The sequence below is a fragment of the Microtus pennsylvanicus genome, chromosome 8, assembly GCF_037038515.1.
Source record: "Microtus pennsylvanicus isolate mMicPen1 chromosome 8, mMicPen1.hap1, whole genome shotgun sequence".
Lineage (NCBI taxonomy): Eukaryota > Metazoa > Chordata > Mammalia > Rodentia > Cricetidae > Microtus > Microtus pennsylvanicus.
In genome coordinates, this window is record NC_134586.1 from 85,133,608 (window position 1) to 85,158,089 (window position 24,482).

Sequence of the window (24,482 nt, forward strand, 5' to 3'; positions counted from 1 at the left end):
TTTTGATCAGACATGGTGACACAATCCTTTAATCTCAGCACTCAAGAGGCAGAGGCATCTCTGTAAGTTTGAAGTTAGCCTGGTTTTCATAGAGAGTTCTAGGGTAGCCAGGACTATGTAGAGAGAACCTGTTTTTAAAAAAATTGTTTTATGTACATGGGTGTTTTGCCTGCAAGTGTACATACATGTATGCCTGTGCATCTTGTGTATGCCTGGTGCCCACATGGGCCAGTAGAGGACTTTAGATTCCCTAGAGTTGGAATTACAAATAGTTATGAGCTGCCATCTGAGTGTTGGGACTCAAACTTGAGTCCTCTGGAAGAGCAGCTAGTGCTTTTAACCACTGATCCACCTCCCCAGCCCCTTATGTAAAATTTTGTACTGTAGAATAGTGTTTGGTAGAGGTATGCTAATTATATCTAGAAGCTGTTAAAGTGTTCAGACATCCCTCTATTCTTGTTAAGAGTCATTGTTTCAGTTGTCACCAATGAGAGAGTGTGTTCTGGTAGAAAAAAAAGATTGGGAATCATTATTCTGATTTTTTGCTTTGTTTTCTCTTTTTCTTAATGTAATTGAAATAATGTCTATAGATGTATTTGTATTCTGCAATTTGGCAAGTTCTGTAATATGTACATGCCTGTGATACTATCACCATAATCAAAACAAGCATACTCATCAATGCCCAGCCTCCTGGATATCCTCATTCTTGTGTGTATTCTGCTCTCAGTCATTTGTGTCTTCCTTGTATTAGTCTTTGAGTATTACTAGTCTGTTTTCTGTCATCTTAATTCAACTTTATATGTTTTCAATTTTATATAAATGAAAATTTAAGTTTGTTTATTTTCATTTTAAATTTTTGAAATAGTCTTGTTCTCGTCCTAGGTTTGTCTGGAATTTGCTGTGTAGCTTAGGGTGACCTCAGACTTGTAGTGATCATCCTTCCTCAGTCTCCCAAGTGGAAGAATTATAGATACAAGCCACCATACCCAGCTTTGAAATATTGAAATACTACATTTTTACCTTTATTTCACTCAGCGTAATTATTGTAATACTTGTTATAGGTGTGAGTCATCTCAACTGTCATAATTTATTATTCATTTTTTAGGGATTAATTCTTGCTTTTGGTTATTGATTGTTATAAATGAAGGTGTAGAGCATCTTTAATATTAGTACTCAAGTCTGGGGCAGAAGAAAGATTTAGTTTTTGAGACCAGTAGGGATTCATAAAAGCCTGAGATAAAAACAAACAAACAAACAAAAACCAAGGATAAACAGGCAAGTACTACAAAGTGTGGTGGGTAGATTTATGATTAGTGAATTAGCGATTAATAAATTAGTATATTTAATTTTGTAAGAAATTGCTCATCTTCCAAAGTGGTTGTGACATTTTCATTCAGATTTTATGTTTCCAACCAGGGCTACATAGAGATATTCTCTCTTACTCCTCACTAAAGATAAAGAGAGTTTGTTTTTCTAGCATAACTCTTGGTGACACATACCTTTAATTCTAGTATTAGGAGGCAGAGGCAGTGTGATAACTATGGATGTGTAGCCAGCCTGGTCTACAGAGCTAGTTCCAGGACTGGCAGGGCTGTTACACAGAGACACTCTGCCTTGAAAAACAGTAACAACAACAAAAAATTTGATACTTGCCAATGCTTGTTATGACTAGTCTAATTAATGTAGCTCTTTGTGTGTGTTTTGGTGATACAGAGGGCTTTGTGTATTCCCCCAAAGCATTCTAGCACTGAGCTAGATCCTATACCCCATTCCTTTTTTTTTTGACCCCACTCCCTAAGGTCTTACTAAGCAAGGTCTCACTAAGTTGCAAGGCTGACCTTGAATTTGAACTCTTCTGTCTCCCAAGTGCCTGGAATCATAGGCAAGACCCAGTTGTAATAGCGTGTGTAGTATAGTTTTAGTTTGTGTCTCTCTAATGAAGTTAAGCATTTTCTTAACATTACTTAACAGTGGCAAATCTTTGTGTGTATGCATGTGCATTAGGTGTATGTACATGTGTGTGTAAGTATCAACATCAGTGTCTTCATCAATCACTGCACTAGTTAGTTACTTTTCTGCTGTTGTTAGGGAAGAAAGATTTTAATTGGGCTTCTAGAGGGAGAATCCATAGTGGTGGGGGAAGGCATGGTGGCAGACAGCTGGAAGCTGAGAGAGCACATCTTTTTTTGGGGTGGGGAGGGTTTCAAGACAAGGTTTCTCTGTATATCTTTTAACTGGCCTTGAACTCACAGAGATTTTCCTGCCTCTGCCTCCTTAGTGCTGGGATTAAAGATCACATCTTAAATCTCATGGTGAAAGCTGAAAGTGAGCTGCGAGTGAAGTAAAGCTATAGACTCTCAAAGCCCGCTCCTAGTGACGTATATCCTCCATCAAGGCTCCATAGCCTCTCCAGACAGCCTTACCAACTGGTATTCTATTATCTGAGCCTATGGCAGCCATTCTTGTTCCATGCCCTGTTCCCATAGATCCATGAAATGAGTCTAACTTTAAGACTCATTGCTGAGATTCCATGTAAAATACAAAACAAATTACATACTTCCAATAGATTTATTTGTTTTTTTGTTTTTTGAGACAGGGTTTCTCTTTACCTATAGAACCTGTCCTGGAACTCACTCTGTAGACCAGACTGCCTTGAACTCACAGATATCTGACTGTCTTTGTCTCCCGAGTGCTGGGATTAAAAGTGTGCACAACCACTGCCTGGCTCATACTTCCAATGTGTAATGGCATGGAATATACCTTCCCATCCCAAAAGAGAGAAATGGGGACATCATGTGTTATTTCTGGACCAAAGCAAGATAGAGACCAAGTAGGGTAAATACTAAATCCTGTAGCTCCATGTCTTTTATCTGTGACTTTAGTTTTAAAGGATTTGGATGGCTCTCCCCTTCCACTTTTGCTGTCTACCACATACATCTTTCTCTTGGCTGAGTTCCATTCCTGTATACAATTCTCATGAGGCAGATGTCTCATGACTGTAGCATCTCCAACGTCTTGGAGTTTCCACTGCAACCCAGGTTTCACTTTCCACAGCTTTACATAATAGATTCTCAGGACCTTGTAGGGACAGTGACTTAGCATTACCGCATGATGCGTGGTCTCAGTGGCTGTCTGGAGCTGTAGAGGAAGAATCTACAACACGTTTACTCTTGCATTTTTTTTTTCTTTGAAAGACCGCTGGTAAAGTTTTATCACAGGAAAATTTTCCTGGTTTACTTTTCACCAGTCTGGTCTTGCATGCTTCTAATAGTATCAGAATCACCTGGGTCAATCGTAGCCAGTGTGCTTATTCTGTAGTATTTTCTGCATGTTGTCACCAATTGAATATTATTGCCATTGTAATGATGGACACTAGTTTTAGCCAACACAGTGTAGTATTCTATTTCAGATTTCCTCAAAGCTGGGCAGTTGGTAAGGATAACCAATTTCACTTTGCCCTGTCTGATCATCTTTAGAGTTTGTTTGTATCTTAGCACATACTTTCCACTTTTCATAACAAATTGGAGCCTAGAGTAGATTGACTCTAGAGACTTTTTCATCTTTGTGACTACCATCTTCCTGCCTTAGGTTCAGGACAGCCCCCAACCAAGATCAACCACCAAGATGGCCATGGAGTGAGAAGGTCACTCTTGCATTTTTAATGCCTCCAGAACTAGTACTATGTGGGTGATATTGCCAAATTTGGCTTCCATCTTAGGCTAGAATCTTATCCCCTTCAACCACATTAGTAGCAGCTTTTCCTATTCTGAAATGGTTGTTTTCTAGGAGGGAACAACCCCTTAGCCTTTTTCCTATCACAAAATCAGAAACTTGGTTTCTCTTTAGTTATTTTTCTATTGCTATGATAAAGCACTGAGACCAAAGCAATTTATCCAAGTGTTTAATTGGGTTTACTGGACCAGAGGGTTAGAGTGATTGAGTCGTAGCAGGAGACTGGAGCAGCAGTTGAGCATCTACCTCTTGAATCACAAGCATATAGAGAGAGCATATCACTTAATCACTTCCTAAACATTGACCAACTGGGGACCAAGTAGACATCTCACTCAGATATCACAGATGGGGAGGGTCCTGCCCTCAAGGTACCTTTCCATTGTTCCAGTGCAGAGTGGTCCTCTCCTTAAAGATGCCAGGCTCTTTAACAATTGTAATCTTTCTTTCAGTATATGACTTGGATGTAATATTAAGCTTTCTGGTGCTCCTTTCCTCCTAAACTATACATTTAGTATTTCTTCCTATCCTACTTTCTTTTTTTTTAAATTATAGATCTGCATATAAGCTATCAGTTACCATGACACTGAGTCAATCCTATATTGTCCTTAACTTTTCTCTACCACAGAAATGAGTTTATTACTTTTAAATTTAATGCCAAACAAGTCCTTAGGACATTAGCAGCAGGCAGCCAGATTCTTTACAAAATGTCACATGAATGACTTCTAGCCCAGTTGCTAAGAAGACCTTCTCTGAAACCTCTTGAGCCAGGCCTCTACAGTTTGCATTGCTGTCAGCATATGGACAACATCACTGTCATCCAGGCTCTAACTAGAATGGCCCTGTAAGCTCTGGTTACAGCATTTTGTGGTTTTTCTACCTCTGAGTCACACAACCTTCTACAACTTTTCAAAACCAACATGGTCAGGTTCTCATAGCAACAACCGCATTTTTTCTCGAACCAGCTTCTGTATTAGTTTTGTGTTGCTGTGATAAAATACTAATGAAGAGTTTTATTTGCGGGTATGTGGTTTTAGAGGCATAGGTTTGGTGGCAGTCAACTGAGGTCCACTACCCAACTAGTTTAGCAGGACTAGAGAGCTCTAAGTTCAGTGAGAAATTCTGTATCAAAATATAGGATAGAGAGCGCAAGAGAATGACCTGCAGTGCTCAGTGGCATTCATGGCAGAGTACATCTGCACACATGCAGTGCTCTCTCTCTGTGTCTCTCCCTCTCCTTGGCTGCTAAGGTTCATGCTTAAAATCCATGGCTGAGGTATTTCCATTACCATGATTTATGAAGTGTCAGGCTCTTGTAGCTGATTGTAGTGTTGTAAATCGGGCCTTGAGTCCCTCTTGTAGTACTTGGGCAGGTTTCTAGGGTAACTCCACACATACTAGCCAGCGGAGTTGGTCTATAGGGATTCTGTCAGATAAGAGTTTTACTGTGGCTAACCTGGTCCTGCGATATAGGTCCTGTGTTTCCTTTTATTTCTTTCCTCCAAGAGGACTGTATCCCTGTTTGTGGTCTGCTGTTAGGAGATGGGGGTGGTGTGTGGCAGGCAGTGCAAACCTTTTCTTCCTATCCTTTTCTAATGCTTATTTTAATATTATTCTGTAACCAAGTACTGAGATTCACAGCCTGGTTTCTGAGTTTTTGTGAATGTTTTTTGTTTTTGTTTTGCTTTTCAAGACAGGGTTTTTCTGTGTAACATCTGGCTCTCCTCGAACTTGTGTTGTAGACCAGGCTGGCCTCAATTGATAGTCATCTGCTTGCCTCTGCCTCCTGAGTGCTGGGATTAAAAGTGTGTGCCACCATGCCTTGTATTTGTATGCATGAAGATTTGCTTATGTTTATGCTTTTGTGGGGGATTATTACTATGGATAGTATTGCTTTGCTTTGTTCCCTACTACAATTTTTTTTTTTTTTTTTGGTTTTTCGAGACAGGGTTTCTCTGTGATTTTGGCGCCTGTCCTGGAACTAGTTCTTGTAGACCAGGCTGGCCTCGAACTCACAGATATCCGCCTGCCTCTGCCTCCTGAGTGCTGGGATTAAAGGCGGGCGCCACCACCGCCCTGCTACTGCAAAATTTTTAAAATGGATTTCATTGTTAGAAATATTAACATCTACTTAGAGTGTGTTAACACAAAGTGTTTGTCTTTGTTATGCTTCCAGACAAGAACGTGGAAGTTGAAGATACATGGCTGGGTTCTCATAGAAAGTTGACAGTCTTTTTATGCTCCTTTAGTGCATGGGCTTAGTAGTACTATTAGTTATTTCTACCCGTTTTCTTCTTTTAGTACCAGCTCATCAAAAAAAGAGGGAAAACACACTGTTTGATATTCATAGGTCCCCAGCAAGAAGAAGCCATATCAGGTAAGTTGTGTTTGATTTGAAAGAAGAGAATGTTTGCATGTGTTGATGAACAAAGGAAAGACTTAATTGTATCCTTTCCTTCTTCCCTTCCTTCTTGACTGTCTTCTGTCCTTCCTTTCATCCTACACATGACTTGTTTTTGGTTCACAGTTTATTTTGTAATTTTTTTTTTCCTTGACAGGGTTTTTCTGTAGCTTTGGAGCTTGTCCTGGAACTTGTTTTGTAGACCAGGATGGCCTCAAACTCACAGAGACCCGCCTGTATCTGTCTCCCGAATACTGGGATTAATGGTGTGTACCACCACTGCCCGGCATATTTTTAAATTTAATTTTTAATTAATTTTAACTTTCATGTCCTATAGCAACAAAGTTTTTGATCTCATATGAGTTGAATGTAGAATGGTCCATGATTTCTTTCTTTGAGACGGTGACTATTTTTTTTTTCCATTGAGAAAACTAGTTTTGCTTTGTTTCCCAGACTTGCCTGAAGCTTTTAGCTCAAGTGATTCTCTTGCCTCAGCTCCCTACAAGTTCGGAATACAGATACTTGTGCCAGCCATACTTGGGTAGTAGGTCGTTAATGCTTCCCCCTTTTTAATCTTAAAAACAAAACTAGTAGGTACAGAGTTTAGAAATTTAGAAATGTATCATTTTACTTTTATTTATTAAATTTTAGAAACAATTCCTTTCTTTTTTTCTTAAGTCGTGGGTTTTTATTACAACATATTTCTTTTTTAATGTGCATCAGTATTTTGCCATGGTGTTGGGCCCCCTGGAACGGAGTTATATACAGTTGTGAGCTGCCACGTGAGTACTAGGAATTGAACCCAGGTCCTGTTGAAGAGCAGCCAGTGCTCTTAACTGCTGAGCCATCTCTCCAGCCTGAAACAGTTCCTTTCTATAATTTCTCCGGCTATGAGTTTGTGGCAACCATCTTGCTTCTTCCATAATGCCTATTTATTGATGGGACTATTACATAGTCTTTCTGTGTTTAATGTTTTGATTTTTTTTTTTGATTTTTCAAGACAGGGTTTCTCCTTAGCTTTTGGTTCCTGTCCTGGAACTAGCTCTTCTAGACCAGGCTGGCCTCAAACTCCACAGAGATCCGCCTGCCTCTGCCTCCCGAGTGCTGGGATTAAAGGCAAAAAATGTTTTGATTTTTAAAAACATATTCTAGATAGTAATCCCCTATTTGATAAATTGTTGGCAAAGATTTTCTCTTTAGGCTGTCTCTTTACTCTGATAGTTGTTTCCTTTGTGATGTAGAAGCATTATGTATGCAGTATGTATGTATGTATGTATGTATGTATGTATGTATGTATGTATGTATTTGAAACAAGGTCGCACCATAGTTCAGGCTGGCCTAGAACTTTCCCCATTTCCTATGTGTGGGCATGACTAGGCATATACCACTATACCCAGCCAGAAGGTTTTAAGTCTGATTCAGTTTCATGTTTGTATCTACGTCTTGATATATACAATTTAAAAGAATGAAGAATTTCATTTGATTATGATAAATTCAGTTTAGACATGTTGAAGGGATCCAGTGTGGTAAACTTTTGGTTTTTCGAGATAGGGTTTCTTGGTAGCTTTGATGCCTGTCCTGGAACTAGCTCTTGTAGACCAGGTTGGCCCAGAATTCACAGAGATCTGCCTGCCTCTGGCTCCTGAGTGCTGGGATTAAATGAGTGAGTGTACCACCACCACCTGGCTTTGTGGTAAACTTTGAAAATTATTTCAGTTTTTAGACCAGTTATGTAATAATTTTTTTCTTTTGTTTTTTGAGGCAAGATCTTTCTATATAGGCCTGATTTATCCTGAAGCTTTCTTTGTAGACCAGGCTGGCCTTGAACTCAGAGAGATCAGACTATCTCTGTGCCTCCCAAATGCTGGGATTAAAATGTATGCCAAAGTGCCTGGCTATATTCATAATAACTTAACTTTATTTCTTCTTTGAAATGACTTTAGTCTAATACGTTGTCTAGTCTTTCCTTAATAAGCTTATGATTATAAATTATTTGTTTTATTTAGTTATTTTAGATTTTTTTTTTTGAGACAGGAATTCTTGGTATTACAGTCCTATTTGTCCTGGAACTAGCTTTTGTAGACCAGGCTGGCCTCAAGCTCACAGAGACCACCTTCCTCTTCCTCCCTAGTGTTGGGATTAAAGGTGTGCGCCACCACTGCTGGGTTAGATAATTAATATTTTACTATCTTATGTATGAGTATTTTACCTGCATGTATGCTTGGTGCCTCTAGAGGCCTGAAGAGGGCATTGGATCCCTTTGACCTGGAGTTACATAGATAGCTGTGAGCCACCATGTGATTATTGGGAGCTGAACCTTGATCCTCTAGAAGAGTAGCCAGTAATACTAACTGCTGAGCCATATCTCCAATCCTATTTACTTATTTTGAGATAGGATCTTATTATGTTGTCCAGGCTGGTCTCTTGGTTCAAGAGAATCTCTTACTTCATGCTTTCCCCAAATATCTAGGACTAGAGATGTATACCATCATGCCTGGCTAAGTATTTTTCTTTTTCATTAAAAGTATTTTATGTGTTTGGTAAGACTGCAAACAAGGTAGAAGAGTCTTTAGTAGAAAGTAAAAGCCTTTATTTTTCTGTAAACAAGTATACTTTTTAAAATGATTGAATTATTTCTGATAATTTGGGAAAGGAAGATTAAGAAGATAAATGTCTTGTTCTCTGATTTTGATACTTACAACAATACAGATATTTGAATGTAAGTTTGTTGCTTGACTACTTTTTTAAGCTTCCATACTTGAAAAATTACAGGTGTTCTGTTCGGTAGTTTTTATTCTTTTCTGTGGAGCTTGGCCTTCATTCCTTGTGAGATGGGAACTGCATGAAGACAGTGATCTAAATAAACATTTGCTGATTGAATAAATGGATTTTTCTCCTGTGCTAATTACAGATATGATAGCCTTGTGTTTTGTAATACTACCAGTAGGCTAGGTCTTAGCTCAGTGGTGGAGCAGGTACTCTTTATTTATAAGGCCTTTGGTTTAAGAACACTACCACCAAAGCAAGCAGGCACACACATACAACAAATGACAGAAGTTATAAGGTTTTAATACTTTTCCTTTTCCAATAGGAGGAAGAAGCATGCCATTCATAGTAGTGATACAACCTCTTCTGATGAAGAACGCTTTGAAAGAAGGAAATCAAAAAGTATGGCAAGAGCAAGAAACAGGTTAGTAAATATTTTTAGTGCTGCCTCTATAGTAGAAGAGAAAAAAAAAAGTTTTTCTTTTAAAAAATGTTTCTCTGGGTGTAGTGACACATTCTTTTAATTCCAGCACTCAGTTGGCAGAGACAAGCAGATTTCTATGAATTTGAGGCCAGCCTGGTCTACAAAGCAAGTTTTGGGACAGCCAGGACTGTCACAGAAAGAAACACTATATCAAAAAATAAAACAGACAAGCAAACAAAAGTTTCTTATTTATAATGGCATTTTGTTAATGCTAATTATCTATTCATTCATTCATTCGTTTATGAGACAGGGTTTCTCAATATAGCCTTAGTATTAAATATATGTTTAAATAATGTAATTATGTGTGTGTGCATTTACTTAGCTATTTTCAGAGTCATTTCTGATTTTCTAACATTTGTGCTCCTGGAATTGAACTCAGGTCGTCAGGCTTGGTGATAAATGTCTTTGCCTTGTGAGTGAGTCATCTTGCTAGCCCTTATTTTTTTGCTTTCATTTTATATGTGTGTTTTCTTTCATGGTGTATACCATGTGTATACTTGATGCCCGAGGAAGCCAGAAGAGAGTGTTAGATGCCTGGAACTGGAGGTGCAGATGGTTGTGAGCTGCCATGTGGATGTTGGGAACTGAACTTGGGTTTTCTGCAAGAGCAGCTAGTGTTCTTAACTTCTGAGCCATTTCTTCAGCCCCAGTATTTTAAATATTACTTTATAGTTCTTACAGGTGGTATCTAATCTTGGGATAGGTTCCTTAAATTACTTAGTGTGTAAGTACTAAAGTCAAGTAATGCTGAATAGGAGAAGGAGGGAGAGGCAAGAACATCAGGGTAGTCTGTGTGGTAGTGTCATCTTTCCCTCTGTATTTCCGTCCAGCTCACATCCATTTTATGAGGCCGATTTTACACTTAAAATGAGTTTAACATCCAGAGAAGGATGCTGAACACTACTGAATGCTTGAGATCTAATGTGTACACCATCCAACACAAGAATTTTGGCCTTTTTAAAATTTTTTTTAGCTTTGTTTTGTTTTTATTGTTGTCTGCCTTTGGTGATCTCTGCTTAAGTAGAATAATTGACTGGTTAAACTGTGGCAAGTGTCACAGAGTTATTTTTTTAAAAGTCGAGGAAGTTTTCTTCCTTTCTTTCCTTCTTTTCTTTTCTTTTCTTTTCTTTTCTTTTCTTTTCTTGCCTTCCTTCCTTTTTAATGTTTTGAAGCAGGGTTTCTCTGCATAGCCTTGGGTGTCCTGGAACTCAGTCTATAGACCAGGCTGGCCCTGAACTCAGAAATCATCTGCCTTTGCCTCCTGAGTGCTGGAATTAAAGGCATGTGTTACCACTGCCTGACTCAATACTCTATTTTACATTTATAATATAGGTAATTTTGTTTAGTGGTTCTATCATTTGTCCACATATAAATAATTTAGAAATACCACATTTTTAGCTAACCATTTTCAGGTTTGTGTTAATATGAATTATGTACTAAAGCAAATCTTACGGATGATGGGAACAAGATATAAGGAAAGAATCTAAGTTTGTTTGTTTATTTGAGACAAGGTCTTCCAGTGCTGACCAGGCGAGATTCGCCTGCCTTTGCCTCCTGAGTATAGGATTAAAGGTGTGTGCCATCACTGCCTGTCCTAAATACAGGCATTTAAATAGTCTATTCAATATTCTTTTCTAATAGAGACAGACAGAGATGGGGAGTGAGGGAGGGAGAGAGAGAGAGAAAGAGAATGATGGTTTTGGAATTAAACTCAGAACTAGTGGTACAGTATGTACCACTAAGCTGTATCCCCAGGTTATGATAACTTACTTTGGGAATATGATTTTAAAGGTAAATTAGGATTCAGAAATGTTAGTAAAATTGGAGTTACCATAGAACTCTGCTTTTGAGGCTATGCCATATTGTGATTTTTTTTTTACCTGTATTAAGCCATATTCTTGTGCTATAATGACACACTGGAGGCTAGGTGATTTGTAGAGAAAAGGATTTTATTTAGCATGAAATTGAGGACATACAATATGGTGCTGGTTCTCGTGGTTCTCCCTGTGGCTGCATCACATCATAGCAGATGCCATTATGGTAGAAGCACATGGAAGAGAGGATATCATATGTGAAGTATTTGGAAATGGGGGACTAAGATGGACACTGAGTAGGGTCTCATGAGACATTCCTTTCCTCTTGTAGTGTGTCCCCAGTGACCTCTGACTGGGCTTCACCTCTTAGAGGTCCTACTACTCATATCAATACTCTGAGGACCAAGCTCCCAGATTTCCTATTGGGAGAGGCTAAACTCTTTGAGAAAATAGTTTAATGCTGATGTTTGCTTTACCTGTTGGATGACTGGTTTTGGTCAATTTGAAAGCATCCAGAAAATGCAGTTTAAAGTATCAGACCTTTTCATATTGTTTTCTGGATTATGATAAGCCAAAAAGCTGAAAAACATGTCAAAGATTTTTTTTTTACTTATTTTGACATTGAAGTGTGAAGGATTAAAAAAATTAAGCATTTGTTTTATTTTTGTACATCATTATGCACATACATGAAGGTCAGAGGCAACTTGTGGGAGTTGGTTTTTTGCCTACCATCTTGTAGGTCCAATTCAGGTTGGTGGCAAGAGCCTTTACCTTCTCACATGTGAAGTTTTTGATGCCTTTATTTTCATGTTTTGTAAATTTCAGGTGTTTGCCTATGAACTTCAGAGCAGAAGATTTAGCAAGTGGCATTCTCCGAGAACGAGTGAAAGTGGGTGCGAGTTTGGCTGATGTTGATCCGATGAATATTGATAAATCAGTAAGTTTGTAAATGTTTCCAGAAGTAGTTTTATTATTTTTTTTGTTTGTTTTTAAGGTTTTCCTTATTTCTAAAACAACACTTGAAGAAGTATAAACTCAGATATGACCAATATTTGTAGTTTCATGTGTGTGTTTTGGGTCCTCAAAACCTTGGTCACACATGCTACTTAAGTTTTTTTTTTTTTTCTTTGAGTGTTACTAGAATCTTCAGCAGGTAGGAAATGAAGCTGAGAGGGTTTTACAATTCTGTTTAACTCTAGGAGCAATGGGTTGTTGTTGGAATTACCTGATTTTATAATCAGACTTGGATTTTATGTACCTTCCTCTGGCTGTGATGTTGCTAATGAATTTTAAGAGAAACAAGTTGGTATTATAGGGACTTAGCTGGATAGCAAAATTACCATAGAAAAAAGAATTGCAGAGAAATAAATGATAAATGGACTTGAGAGAATTAAGGTATTCAAATATGATGGATTTTAGTGAATTAATTGCTTTTGGAGGGTGACAGAAACAAACTGAGTATATTGTGCAGGCTTCTGGTTTAAGCAGAGAGGTAGATAATTGATAGTCTTGATAGGTATTGGGTGGTTCCATTATCTGAAGGAGAGTATACAAGAGGAGGAATAAGATGGGAAGGGGTTTTAGTTGACTTCAGACATGTTATAGGTATCTCTGATGTACCATAAGTATAAGGCACTTGTAAGCAACTGACTGGTTTGATATAAGGTAGGAATATATGGTAGAAATTTAGGTATATGTCATCAGTGTAAATACTGTTGAAGCCACTGTGGATAGGTGATAGTTGTACTCCAAGGAAGGGATGTGGTCTGAGAAGAACCAAGTTTATACAGATGTGGTCCACTGATTATAATGTCTCATGCTGGGGTAATTTGGAATATTCCCTCATAATCAAGAATTTATCTGAGTTTTTCTGGGTCTCTTGCATCTTCATACATAATTTAACTGCTTCTATGTGATTTAAAAGAAATTATCAAATTAGAGTTCAGTATACTATTGAAGATAAAAATGTAGTTGTCCTCAATCCAAAGTCATAGAGTAAAATATTTGTTTCATTATTTAGTACTAAAGGAAATTTTAGATTGTGTATGTCCTGAATCCCTAGGAAATAGTACACTTCTTGGGAACCTCATTATCTTTAGATTTGGTTTGCCAGTACTACTTTACTCTTCTATTAACTTTAGCTGTCTCTGCCAGTCAATTCTAATTTTATTATATATATTATATATATAAATAATTTAACTTTTTAAAAATGTTCCTGGTTTTGATCTGCTTTAATTTTTTATAATTAGTTTTTTATAATTTCTTTTTCCTGCCATAATAAATAGTTTATAAATCGTTTCCAAGTTCCATGGTAGAATGAGAAGTAGGGAAAGGGCTCCACCAGGTTCCAATAGGCAATCACTGTTAACATTCTATAAAATTTTCTTTAGGCAGTTTTTCAACAATTTTTATAAAGTCTTAATTGATGTAACTGTTATGAGTGAAATAAACAGTTTTTGTCACTTCTGGTATATCAGTGCTTTCCTGTTTCTTCATTATTGTCTCCTATGTGGAAAAATTAAATTTATTTCTTAGTAGAGGAATTAAATACTAAAGAGTAAGTTTTTGTTTGATTATGTTGTGTTTTGGAGAGAGTCACAGTAGTAGAAAATGTCTTCTGGCTCTATCCATTAACTAAATTTTGTCTGGGGGAGCAGTTATTGCTCCAGCTGAGGATGCAGAAGGATGGGAAGTGTTAGTGTATAAATGTGACACCTTCTATAGATACTTGCTAACATTTCCAGTTAGGCGCTGATCTTATTCATGGGTTGTTCGATTACTAAAAGATACTTTACTTTGACTCTGAGTTTAACTTTGACTATATTTTTCTACATGTATTTGTGTGCAGCCAAAAACTTACTTGTATGCATGCTCAAAAACCCCTGAAAGAATGTATTTGTGGATTATGGAACTCATAAATTAAAAACATTTATAGAACATGGACCGGGTATGGTAGCACATGCTTTTAATTCCAGCACTTGGGGGGCAGAGGCAGGTGGATCTCTGAGTTCAAGCCCAGCCTGTTGTACACAGAGCTAGATAGACAGTGCTACATAGTAAGACTGACTCAAAAACAAACAAAATTTTAGAACCTATGAAATCACTTTATATTAAATTTCCTCCTTTTTTTCTCAAGGTGCGGTTTGATAGCATAGGTGGACTAAGCCATCATATACATGCTCTGAAGGAGATGGTAGTTTTTCCACTTTTATATCCAGAAATTTTTGAAAAATTTAAAATTCAGCCTCCAAGGTATGTCTTAGATGTTTATTTTTATACTGTTATTGTTAATTGATTGAATATCAATATGATGATTAGAAATTTTTATTTAGAGCACAAAGATTTGTTTTTCAACTGTACCTGTTTAGGAGTCCTTCAGGCACAGGACGAAATTCTTTATGGAGATGTGAAATTCCAGACTTATTTCTTTAGAATTAATTTAACCCTTTTCTGATTGCAAGAGTTTGGTCCTTTGAGGGCTCACCAAAGTGAAACTTGGAAATATACTAGAAAAAGCCTTATCAGTTATAGAAAGGAGCTGTTCTTTCAACCCCGGCTCCCTGACCCAAATAATCACACAGAAACTATATTAATTACACTGCTTGGCCAATGGCTTAGGGGTATTTCTAGCTAGCTTTTATATCTTAAATTAACCCATTTCTATTAATCTGTGTATGCCCTGAGGCTGTGACCTACTGGTAAGGTTCTAGTGTCTGTCTCTGTCTGTCTCATTGGACAGCTACATGGCTTCTCCTTGACTCTGCCTACTCTCTCTCTGTATCCCTATTCAGATTTGCCGCCTGACTTTATTCTGCCCCGCCATAGGCCAAAGCAACTTTTTTATTAACCCATGCTAATAAAATACATTCATAGCATACAGAGGGGAATACCAGATCAATCAGTGCTTAGAATTACTACATAGCTATCTAAAATTATATGTTGGTGTGGGAAATCTTAAATTGGTGATTGTTGATGATAACAATTCTCTTAGATAATCTTCATGAATTTCTTTGATTATAAAACCATTGGTATAAACTTCTTTAAATAATTTTTTTGTTTCTCTTATTCTAGGGGTTGTTTGTTTTATGGCCCTCCTGGAACAGGTAAAACCTTGGTTGCCAGAGCATTAGCAAATGAATGCAGTCAAGGAGACAAAAAGGTGGCTTTTTTCATGCGTAAAGGAGCAGATTGCTTGAGCAAGTGGGTTGGTGAGTCTGAAAGACAACTTCGGCTTCTTTTTGATCAGGTAAGAAAAATCAGCTAATTCAAGGGTATCTTTTCCTCTTTTAAAAAGAATATTTTATCTTCAAATAAAGTTGTGAGGAGACATATATTCCAATTAGTATGTGAAATATAAGATCAGTAATTTAAATTGTAAGCTTTAAAGGCATAGTTATTTTCTATTACCTGTGGGAAATTGGTTCCAGCAGTTCCTGTCTGCTTGTACATAGAAAATCTACAGATGTTCTAGTTTATATACAATCTAGTATATAAAATAATAAAGTATTTATGTACATCTTCTTTTATGCTTAACATCATCCCCCATATTTTATAACATTTCATATAAATATATACTGTGTAATTAGTTTTGGTAGACATGTCCAACTTAACTGACATTGGAAGAACATGTTTTTGGCAAAATTCATACTTCAGAACCATACAATTGAGTTAAAAAATGATACACACATTATTATTTTGTTTTAAGTAAGTTTAAAATCTTGATTTGGACTGTCCATAGATTTGTGGCACAGGGTGGACACACATGTTAATGTAGAGATAATGACTAAGAAAAAAACTTTGTATGTGTTTGCTACAGATAAAGATTGTCTGAAAAACAGGTTTATCTTCAGGTGGTTGAAACATTCATGAATTGTGCAGAACTCTCACTCATGGCTGTAGAAAGCTGCTTATATTTAACTTATATTTTTCTAAAATATTTGGATATTTGTGATCCACAAAACACTGTGGTGACTGTTGTGTGTATGTTAGGTACCACTGGAAACCTGGGATGTAAAGTAATCTTAGGTTATAATTTTATTGAGAAAATGGTATAGACAGAAAATGTTGAATGTTTATGGGATATGTTATTTATGGTCATAGTTATATGAATCTTTTCTGTCACTGTAGTAAGATACCGCCTGGGACAATTAGCTTATGAAGAGATGAGTTTATTTGGGCTCACCTGGTGGTCATAGTCCGTTATTAGTCCCTTGGGTTTAGACCTAAGCTAAAATTGCACATAATGGTGGAGCACATGACAGAACCAAACAGTTAATGTTTTAGCTCATTAGCCAGGGAGAAAAAAGTGAAATATTTAATATTAGTCAGGTTCCCGTAATCTCTTTTTGGATGTGTCCTCAGTGACCTAAGGACGGACCCTACCTTCTGAATAGTTCACTGTCTAATCATTTAAGTGCCACCCTAAAGGCCACAAAATTTAAGAAATGTTTGAGGTATAGTTACCCAGACCACACCAGATTATAAATATATGACTAATAGAATTCAAAATTAAGTGAGTGCCTTAAAAAGGCAGAATGAAAAGAAATGAGTATGTTAAATATAACAGTGACTTTTAAAATGTAATTTTCTAAAACAGAACATGGTAGTATTCAATTGTAGTTCCAGATATTTATTACTAATTATTATTACTGTGTGTGTAAGGCCCTGGTTTCAATTCCCAGAATCACAGGAAAAAAGTAAGCATTACAGTAAAGGAAAACTCACACCTGATTTTGAGGTGAAGGGATCAGGTGAGCCTAGGAAATGAAAACCAGGCATGGAGGCATGAGACTATAATCCTAGCCCCCAGGAGGGTCAGCTGGAAGGGCTGCCATCAAGTCTCAGACTAATCTGAGCTAAAGAGTGAGACCCTGTCTCAACAAAGAACAAGCAAACCACAATTTTTCTATACCTTAAAAAATTAGTCCTAATGCTAGTTTTCATGTAAATATTGGGTTTAGTGAAGGAAATATGTCTTATTTGGCAATTCATTTTATATATGATTATGCCCCAATCAATATGTGTGAAGAAAAAGTACAATCAAGAATTTATTAGCAATGCATTTCTATGGTGAAAGCCAGGTTTGCCAACTGACACCTCTAATCCCTGCAGTTGAGATTTAGGGGCCAGCCTCGTCTTTATGCTGAAATCCAGATCCTCCTGGGCTACAGAATGAGAATCTCAAGACAAAACAAAATACCCTTTATTCAAAAAACTGATATATAATGGGTGAAATAATTCAAATGTCATTTGCAAGTTAATAGTGTAGAGCAGGGAGTAGTGGTGCACACCTTTAATCCTAGAACTTGAGAGGCAGAGACAGGTGAATCTCTGAGTTCGAGGTCATCCTTGTCAACATAGCAAGTTTCGGGACAGTCAGGGCTATATAGTGAAATTATGTCTTAAGAAAAAAGTAGTGTCAAAATTGCTGTTTTCTAGATAATAGAAAGAGGAATAAGTAAGATCTAGATGTTGTGTTCAGTGTCTAATGCTAATTCAGACAAGCCATCTGAATAATTGAAGGAAAAATAATCACTAAAAAATGTAAGATACTGGTAATAGAAGAGTGAAGAATTTATGGGAATTCTCACATGTTGTCTAGTGAGTTAAAAGTTAAACCTTTTTGGCTATTAGGTCAGCTGGGCAGTGGTGGTGCATGCCTTTAATCCCAGCACTCGGGAGGCAGAGGCAGGCAGATCTCTGAGTTCGAGGCCAACCTGGGCTACAAGAGCTTGTTCCAGGACAGGCTCCAAAGCCACAGAGAAACCCTGTCTCAAAAACAAAAACAAACAACAAAAAAAAGAACTTTTAGTCATATCAAAGACTAAAGATACAAATATATGTTAGTCTCAGTACCCTAAATTATAGAGATTATTTATATTTGCCTTATTGCTACTATTTCATAGTTTTCTTGGGTAATTAGGGCTCGATGGAATGTTTGTTTCTGTTTTTAAACACTTGCTTATAATTATGACTTTTAAAAATGAAAGTAGCAAATATTATGTATTTGTATGAAAGCCTACTTAGATATATAGTTATGTTAAAAAAGAAGTGTTAGTGACTGGGCAGTGTGCGGATTGTGGTTGAGTAGATTCTTAGAATCTGTGAAGTCATCCTGAATTCAATTTTTATTATTAAAGAAAAGATGAACAAATGCCTGAAAATAGTGGTTGTGGTCTGTGGGATACCTCGTAGCTGACTCTGCTGCTGCTGTTTCCTTTTTACTGTGTTGTTGTTTGTTCTCATTGTTTTGATCTTTGATTCTAAGGATTGAACCCAGGTTCTCGTAAACATTAAGAAAATGATCTACCCCTCAGCTACATTCCTTAGCCCCATTGTGTACTTTTAAATACTTGCTGCATGTTGTACTATTTGTTTTTATGTTCCTTTTTCGGGAAATATAAAGTTAAATTCAAAAGCAAAAAATTAAGTAATTTTAATTTTTCTTTACTAGGCATATTTGATGAGGCCTTCTATAATATTTTTTGATGAAATAGATGGATTAGCTCCAGTTCGTTCTAGTAGACAAGATCAGATCCACAGGTGGGTTTTCCTGAACTAACTATATTGATTTCTTTTTACTTATTGATGTAGTATTTGGTTTTCGCCCTTAGTTAAACACTTTAAAACTTATAGAAAATTTAAAATGTAGCCTATTTTGTAGAGGTTCTTTCACTCAACACAGGATTAATTTACAATCTGATAGTGATTTGGTTGCTTTTGGTTTTATTCTGTGATAGTCCTACTGTGAATACTTGTATTCATGGCTTTATGTGAATGTGTATTATACTTTTTTGGGGGTAGATGTCTAAAATAGCTTTTATTAATTATTGTGTGTGTGCTCATTCAGATGAGAGGACAACTTTTGGGTGTTTGCTTTTCTCCTAGCATGTGGGTTCTAGAGATAGAATTCAGGTTAGGCTTATGTCAAGTGCCTTTACCCGTGGAGCCATCTCTCCAGTTCCACAGTCCTATGTTCTGTTCCTGTAATATGTGAGAATTTGAATTGCTCCTTATTCCTCCCTCCCCGCAGAATTGAGATTATGAATTCATTTTACCATTCATGTCACCTTCTATGGGGGTGCTTGCCCCCCCACTCTTTTACCCATCCCACTCTTGCTATTTTATTTTGATACATTGATTATTTAGAATGGTTTCTAATTCACAAATACAGTTATTTACCACAAAATGATGTTTTGATTTACCAGGTATGTTTTGGTATGGTGACCATATTTCACTTCTTTTCCTTAAGGCTCTTTGTCAGTCAGGTTCCTGTCACAATCTATCCAAGATTCTAATCTACCACTCCAGTCCCAGCATCCACATAGTTATCTCAAGTCATGTCATCTATCTCTGTCGAGTGCCGTGTACCAGTTTTGTTCATTGGAGTCTTAGGTGGGCCCAAGAACCTGCCACCAGTCTTAGGAAAATATCCACTTTGTATGTTTCTGGAACCACAGAGAGCTCACCAATATTTTTGGGTGCCTCACATCTGACTCTAGAATGCCTTTTTATCCTTGTGGCATTTGGAGACAAGGATTTTTGACCCTTTAAGCCACATCTAAATTTACTAATTCCCATAAAAGAAGCCATTGAGAGACCCTGTGGTACTAGAGCTAAAGCCTACATAATTTACCAAACTGGTGACTAGAGACACATTTTCAAAGAAAACTGTCTTCTATGATTGTCACTCATAAAAGGGCAGCGATACCTGATCAGCCAAATACATTGATACTGTAAGCTCACCAAAAAAATCACAGGAAAAGTGGTTAAATGACAGCTGAGCATAGTAGCTGTCAAGTACTAGACCTCCAAGGAAAAAAATAGAAATGAAGTGATTAAGAAAGAATTCTTTAGAGTGAATGTAATGTAACTGAATGAGATTCAGGTGAATGCAGACGACTCAACAATGTTTAGAAAATAATTCATGATATAAATGAAAAATTCAGCAAAGCAATAGGGTTTGTGAGAAAAAAACCCTGCAAATGAGGAATCCAATAATTCAAATAAAAATTAGTATTAGAGAAAGAGAGGAGATTTCTCAAAATAAATGAAAGTGGGGGCCTGGATATATAACTCTGAGTCATCTTAGTGGACAATCGTGCAGACTGGAGTTCAGATCCTCAAACACACGGTACAATCCAGGCATTTAGAACTGCTTGCAACTCCAGCTCCGAGGCATTGGGTGCCTATTCTGACTTACAGATGTTTGGTGTTTACCTGTCCATACTCATGCATATACATGTATACCAATATCTTTAAAAAAATACAAACAATTAGTGAAGCAGAGTAGGTTAAAAGAAAAAAAACAAGCAAACAAAAGTAAATATATGATATATCAGAACCTAAGAGCTATGGTAAAAGCAATACTTTTGAAGACAATTTATTGCAATAAGCCCAAAATAAAATTTAGATTTTAAATAAACAATTTAATGATTCATCTAGTGGACATAGAAAAACAAGAGTAAACCAAACAAAATTAGTAAAAGGAAGAAGTAATAGTGAGAACAATATTAAATGAAAAATTGTAAATATAAAAAAAAGATCTGTGAGGTAAAAGATTTTTTATTGGTAATATTGATAAACCTCTAAGAATAATCAGAAAAAGTAAGAAATATGATCGAATAAATGCAGTTTCAAATAAACAAATATTGAAGGTCAAGTATTAACTATAACAGTGTGGATTATTATGAACAACTATATGCTGATAGGAAACCCTAAAAAGGAAACTTTTTTTTTTTTTGGACATTTGACTTACCAAAATTGAACACGGAGGACATAGAAAATTTAGATTGACCAATAGTAAGTAGTCTGGCATGGTGATGCATGTGTGTAATCTTAGAACTCTCAGGAGTGGAGGCAAGAGCAGGAGTTCAAGGACAGCCTCCACATTTGAGGCAGGCCTAGTATCTATGACGCTTTGTTTCAGAACAGTAACAACTCACGAAATTGTCTTCTGTTCTCCACATGCATGCCGTGATATGCATTTTTCCCCTTACTATAAATAAAGTGTTAAGGGAAGCAAAATTGCTATACAAAATTGGCATAAAGGAAACAAAATTGACTTTATACAATAATATTAAACTTGCCATGAAAATCAAGAAAGCAAGTGCTTCACAATATAAATAAAATACCTATAAGTTACTTTAACTTAGTTAATAAAAAAAAAAGTTCTACATGAAAATACAAACTCCGATAAAGAAATTGAAGAAGGGACTGTAGAGAATGGTTAAGACCACTGTATGTTCTTCTAGAGCACTAGAGATTGATTTCCAACACCCATGTTGGGTAGCTTACAACTATCTGTGGGCTTCCCTCTTCTGGTTTTTTTTTTTTTTTTTTTTTATTTTTTTATTGATAAAAGGAGGATAAAGAAAAGAAAAAAAAAAAAAACAAATTTCCACCTCCTCCCACCAGCCTCCCATTTCCCTCCCCCTCCTCCCACTCTTCTCCCCCTCCTCCCACCCCTCTCCCCTTCCCCCCACTCCTCTCCCCCTCCCTTTCCAGTCCAAAGAGCTGTCAGGGTTCCCTGCCCTGTGGTAAGTCCTAGGTCCTCCCCCCTCCGTCCATATCTAGGAAGGTGAACATCCAAACTGGCTAGGCTCCCACCAAGCCAGCAGATTGCGTAGGATCAAAACCGCGTGCCATTGTCCTTGGCGTCTCATCAGCCCTCATTGTTCGCCATGTTCCGAGAGTCCAGTTTTATCCCATGCTTTTTCTGGTAACAGTCCAGCTGGCCTTGGTGAGCTCGCAGTAGATCATCTCCACTGTCTCAGTGGGTGGGTGCACTCCTCGTGGTCCCGACCTCTTTGCTCATGTTCTCACTCCTTCTGCTCCTCATTGGGACCTTGGGAGCTCAGTCCAGTGCTCCAGTGTGGGTCTCTGTCTCTATCTCCATCCATCGCCAGATGCAAGTTCTAGGATGGTATGCAATATATTCGTCAGTATTGCTCTAGGGTAGGGTCATTTCAGGTTCCCTATCCTCAGCTGCCCAGGGAACTAACTGGGGACCTCAGCTTGGGCACCTGGGAGCCCCTCTAGGGTCAAGTCTCCTGCCCACCCTAAAGTGGGTCCCTTAACTAAGAATTGAGGTTCCGTGCTCCCCTATCCAACCTTCCTTTATCCCGATCCTCCTGTTTCCCCTAGTCCACCCTCCTTCCCTTCTACCTTTTCTCTCCCCATCTCCCCTAACCCCCATCCCACCCCACCCCACCCCACCCCCAAGATCCCACTTTTCCCCCCGGCAATTTTGTCTACTTCCCTTATCCAAGAGGATAACTATATGTTTTTCCTTGGGTTCACCTTCTTACTTAGCTTCTTTAGATTCGCCTATTGTAGATTCCGTGAACCCTATTTATGGCTAGAAACCAATTATGAGTGAGTACATCCCATGTTCGTCTTTTTGGGCCTGGGATACCTCACTCAGGATAGTGTTTTCTATTTCCATCCATTTGCATGCAAAATTCGAGAAGTCATTGTTTTTTACCGCAGCGTAGTACTCTAGTGTGTATATATTCCATACTTTCTTCATCCATTCTTCCATTGAAGGGCATCTAGGTTGTTTCCAGGTTCTGGCTATTACAAATAGTACTGCTATGAACATAGTTGAACAAATGCTTTTGACATGTGATAGAGCATCTCTTGGGTATATTCCCAAGAGTGGTATTGCTGGGTCCAGGGGTAGGTTGATCCCGAATTTCCGGAGAAACCGAAACACTGACTTCCACAGTGGTTGCACAAGATTGCATTCCCACCAGCAATGGATGAGGGTACCCCTTCCTCCACAGCCTCTCCAGCAAAGGCTATCCTTGGTGTTTTTGACTTTAGCCAATCTTACAGGTGTAAGATGATATCTCAAAGTTGTTTTGATTTGCATTTCCCTGATCGCTAAGGAGGTTGAGCATGACCTTAAGTGTCTTTTGGTCATTTGAACTTCTTCTGTTGAGAATTCTCTGTTCAGTTCAGCGCCCCATTTTTTAATTGGGTTAATTAGCCTTTTAAAGTCTAGTTTCTTGAGTTCTCTATATATTTTGGAGATCAGACCTTTGTCTGTTGTGGGGTTGGTGAAGATCTTCTCCCAGTCGGTAGGTTGCCTTTGTGTCTTAGTGACAGTGTCCTTTGCTTTACAGAAGCTTCTCAGTTTTAGTAGGTCCCATTTATTCAATGTTGCCCTTAATGTCTGTGCTTCTGGGGTTATACCTAAGAAGCGATCGCCTGTGCCCATCTGTTGTAGGGTGTTGCCCACTTTCTCTTCTATCAGGTTCAGTGTTTTCGGGCTGATATTGAGGTCTTTAATCCATTTGGACTTGAGTTTTGTGCACGGTGATAGATATGGGTCTATTTTCATTCTTCTACAGGTTGACATCCAGTTGTGCCAGCACCATTTGTTGAAGATGCTTTCTTTCTTCCAATGTAAACTTTTAGCTCCTTTATCGAAAATGAGGTGTTCATAGGTTTGTGGGATAAAGTCCGGGTCTTCTATACGATTCCATTGGTCGACTTCTCTGTTTTTATGCCAGTACCACCCTGTTTTCATTACTGTAGCTCTGTAATAGAGTTTGAAGTCAGGGATGGTAATGCCTCCAGAAGATCCTTTATTGTATAGGATTGTTTTGGCTATCCTGGGTTTTTTGTTTTTCCATATAAAGTTGATTATTGTCCTCTCCAGATCTGTGAAGAATTTTGATGGGATCTTGATGGGGATTGCATTGAATCTATAAATTGCCTTTGGTAGAATTGCCATTTTTACTATGTTGATCCTCCCAATCCAAGAGCAAGGGATGTCCATCCATTTTTTGGTATCCTCTTCAATTTCTTTCTTCAATGCCTTAAAGTTCTTGTCAAATAGATCTTTCACTTCCTTGGTTAGATTTACCCCAAGATATTTTATGCTGTTTGTGGCTATCGTGAATGGAGAAGCTTCTCTGATTTCCCTCTCTGCTTCCATATCCTTTGAGTATAGGAGGGCGACTGATTTTTTGGAGTTGATCTTGTATCCTGCCACATTACTAAAGCTGTTTATCAGCTGTAAAAGTTCTTTGGTGGAATTTTGGGGGTCGCTTATGTACACTATCATATCATCTGCGAATAACGAAAGTTTAACTTCTTCATTTCCAATTCGAATCCCCTTGATCCCATTATGCTGTCTTATTGCTATTGCTAGAACTTCCAGCACTATATTGAAGAGGTATGGCGAAAGTGGGCAGCCTTGTCGCGTTCCTGAGTTAAGCGGGATGGCTTTGAGTTTCTCTCCATTTAATTTGATGTTAGCTGTCGGCTTGCTGTATAT

The 24,482-nt window shown here is 37.7% G+C and overlaps 1 protein-coding gene and 1 pseudogene across 1 annotated transcript in view; one reads left to right on the plus strand and one right to left on the minus strand.

Moving 5' to 3' along the window:
- Positions 1 to 24,482, plus strand: part of Atad2b (ATPase family AAA domain containing 2B) — a 133,603-nt gene that overhangs the window by 34,721 nt on the left and 74,400 nt on the right. Inside the window, 6 exon segments of the mRNA XM_075983967.1 lie at positions 6,031 to 6,106; positions 9,222 to 9,320; positions 12,020 to 12,131; positions 14,331 to 14,446; positions 15,266 to 15,440; positions 18,648 to 18,736. Coding sequence (XP_075840082.1) covers positions 6,031 to 6,106; positions 9,222 to 9,320; positions 12,020 to 12,131; positions 14,331 to 14,446; positions 15,266 to 15,440; positions 18,648 to 18,736 — 667 coding nt within the window.
- On the minus strand, positions 3,234 to 3,560 carry LOC142855727 (large ribosomal subunit protein eL30 pseudogene; annotated as a pseudogene).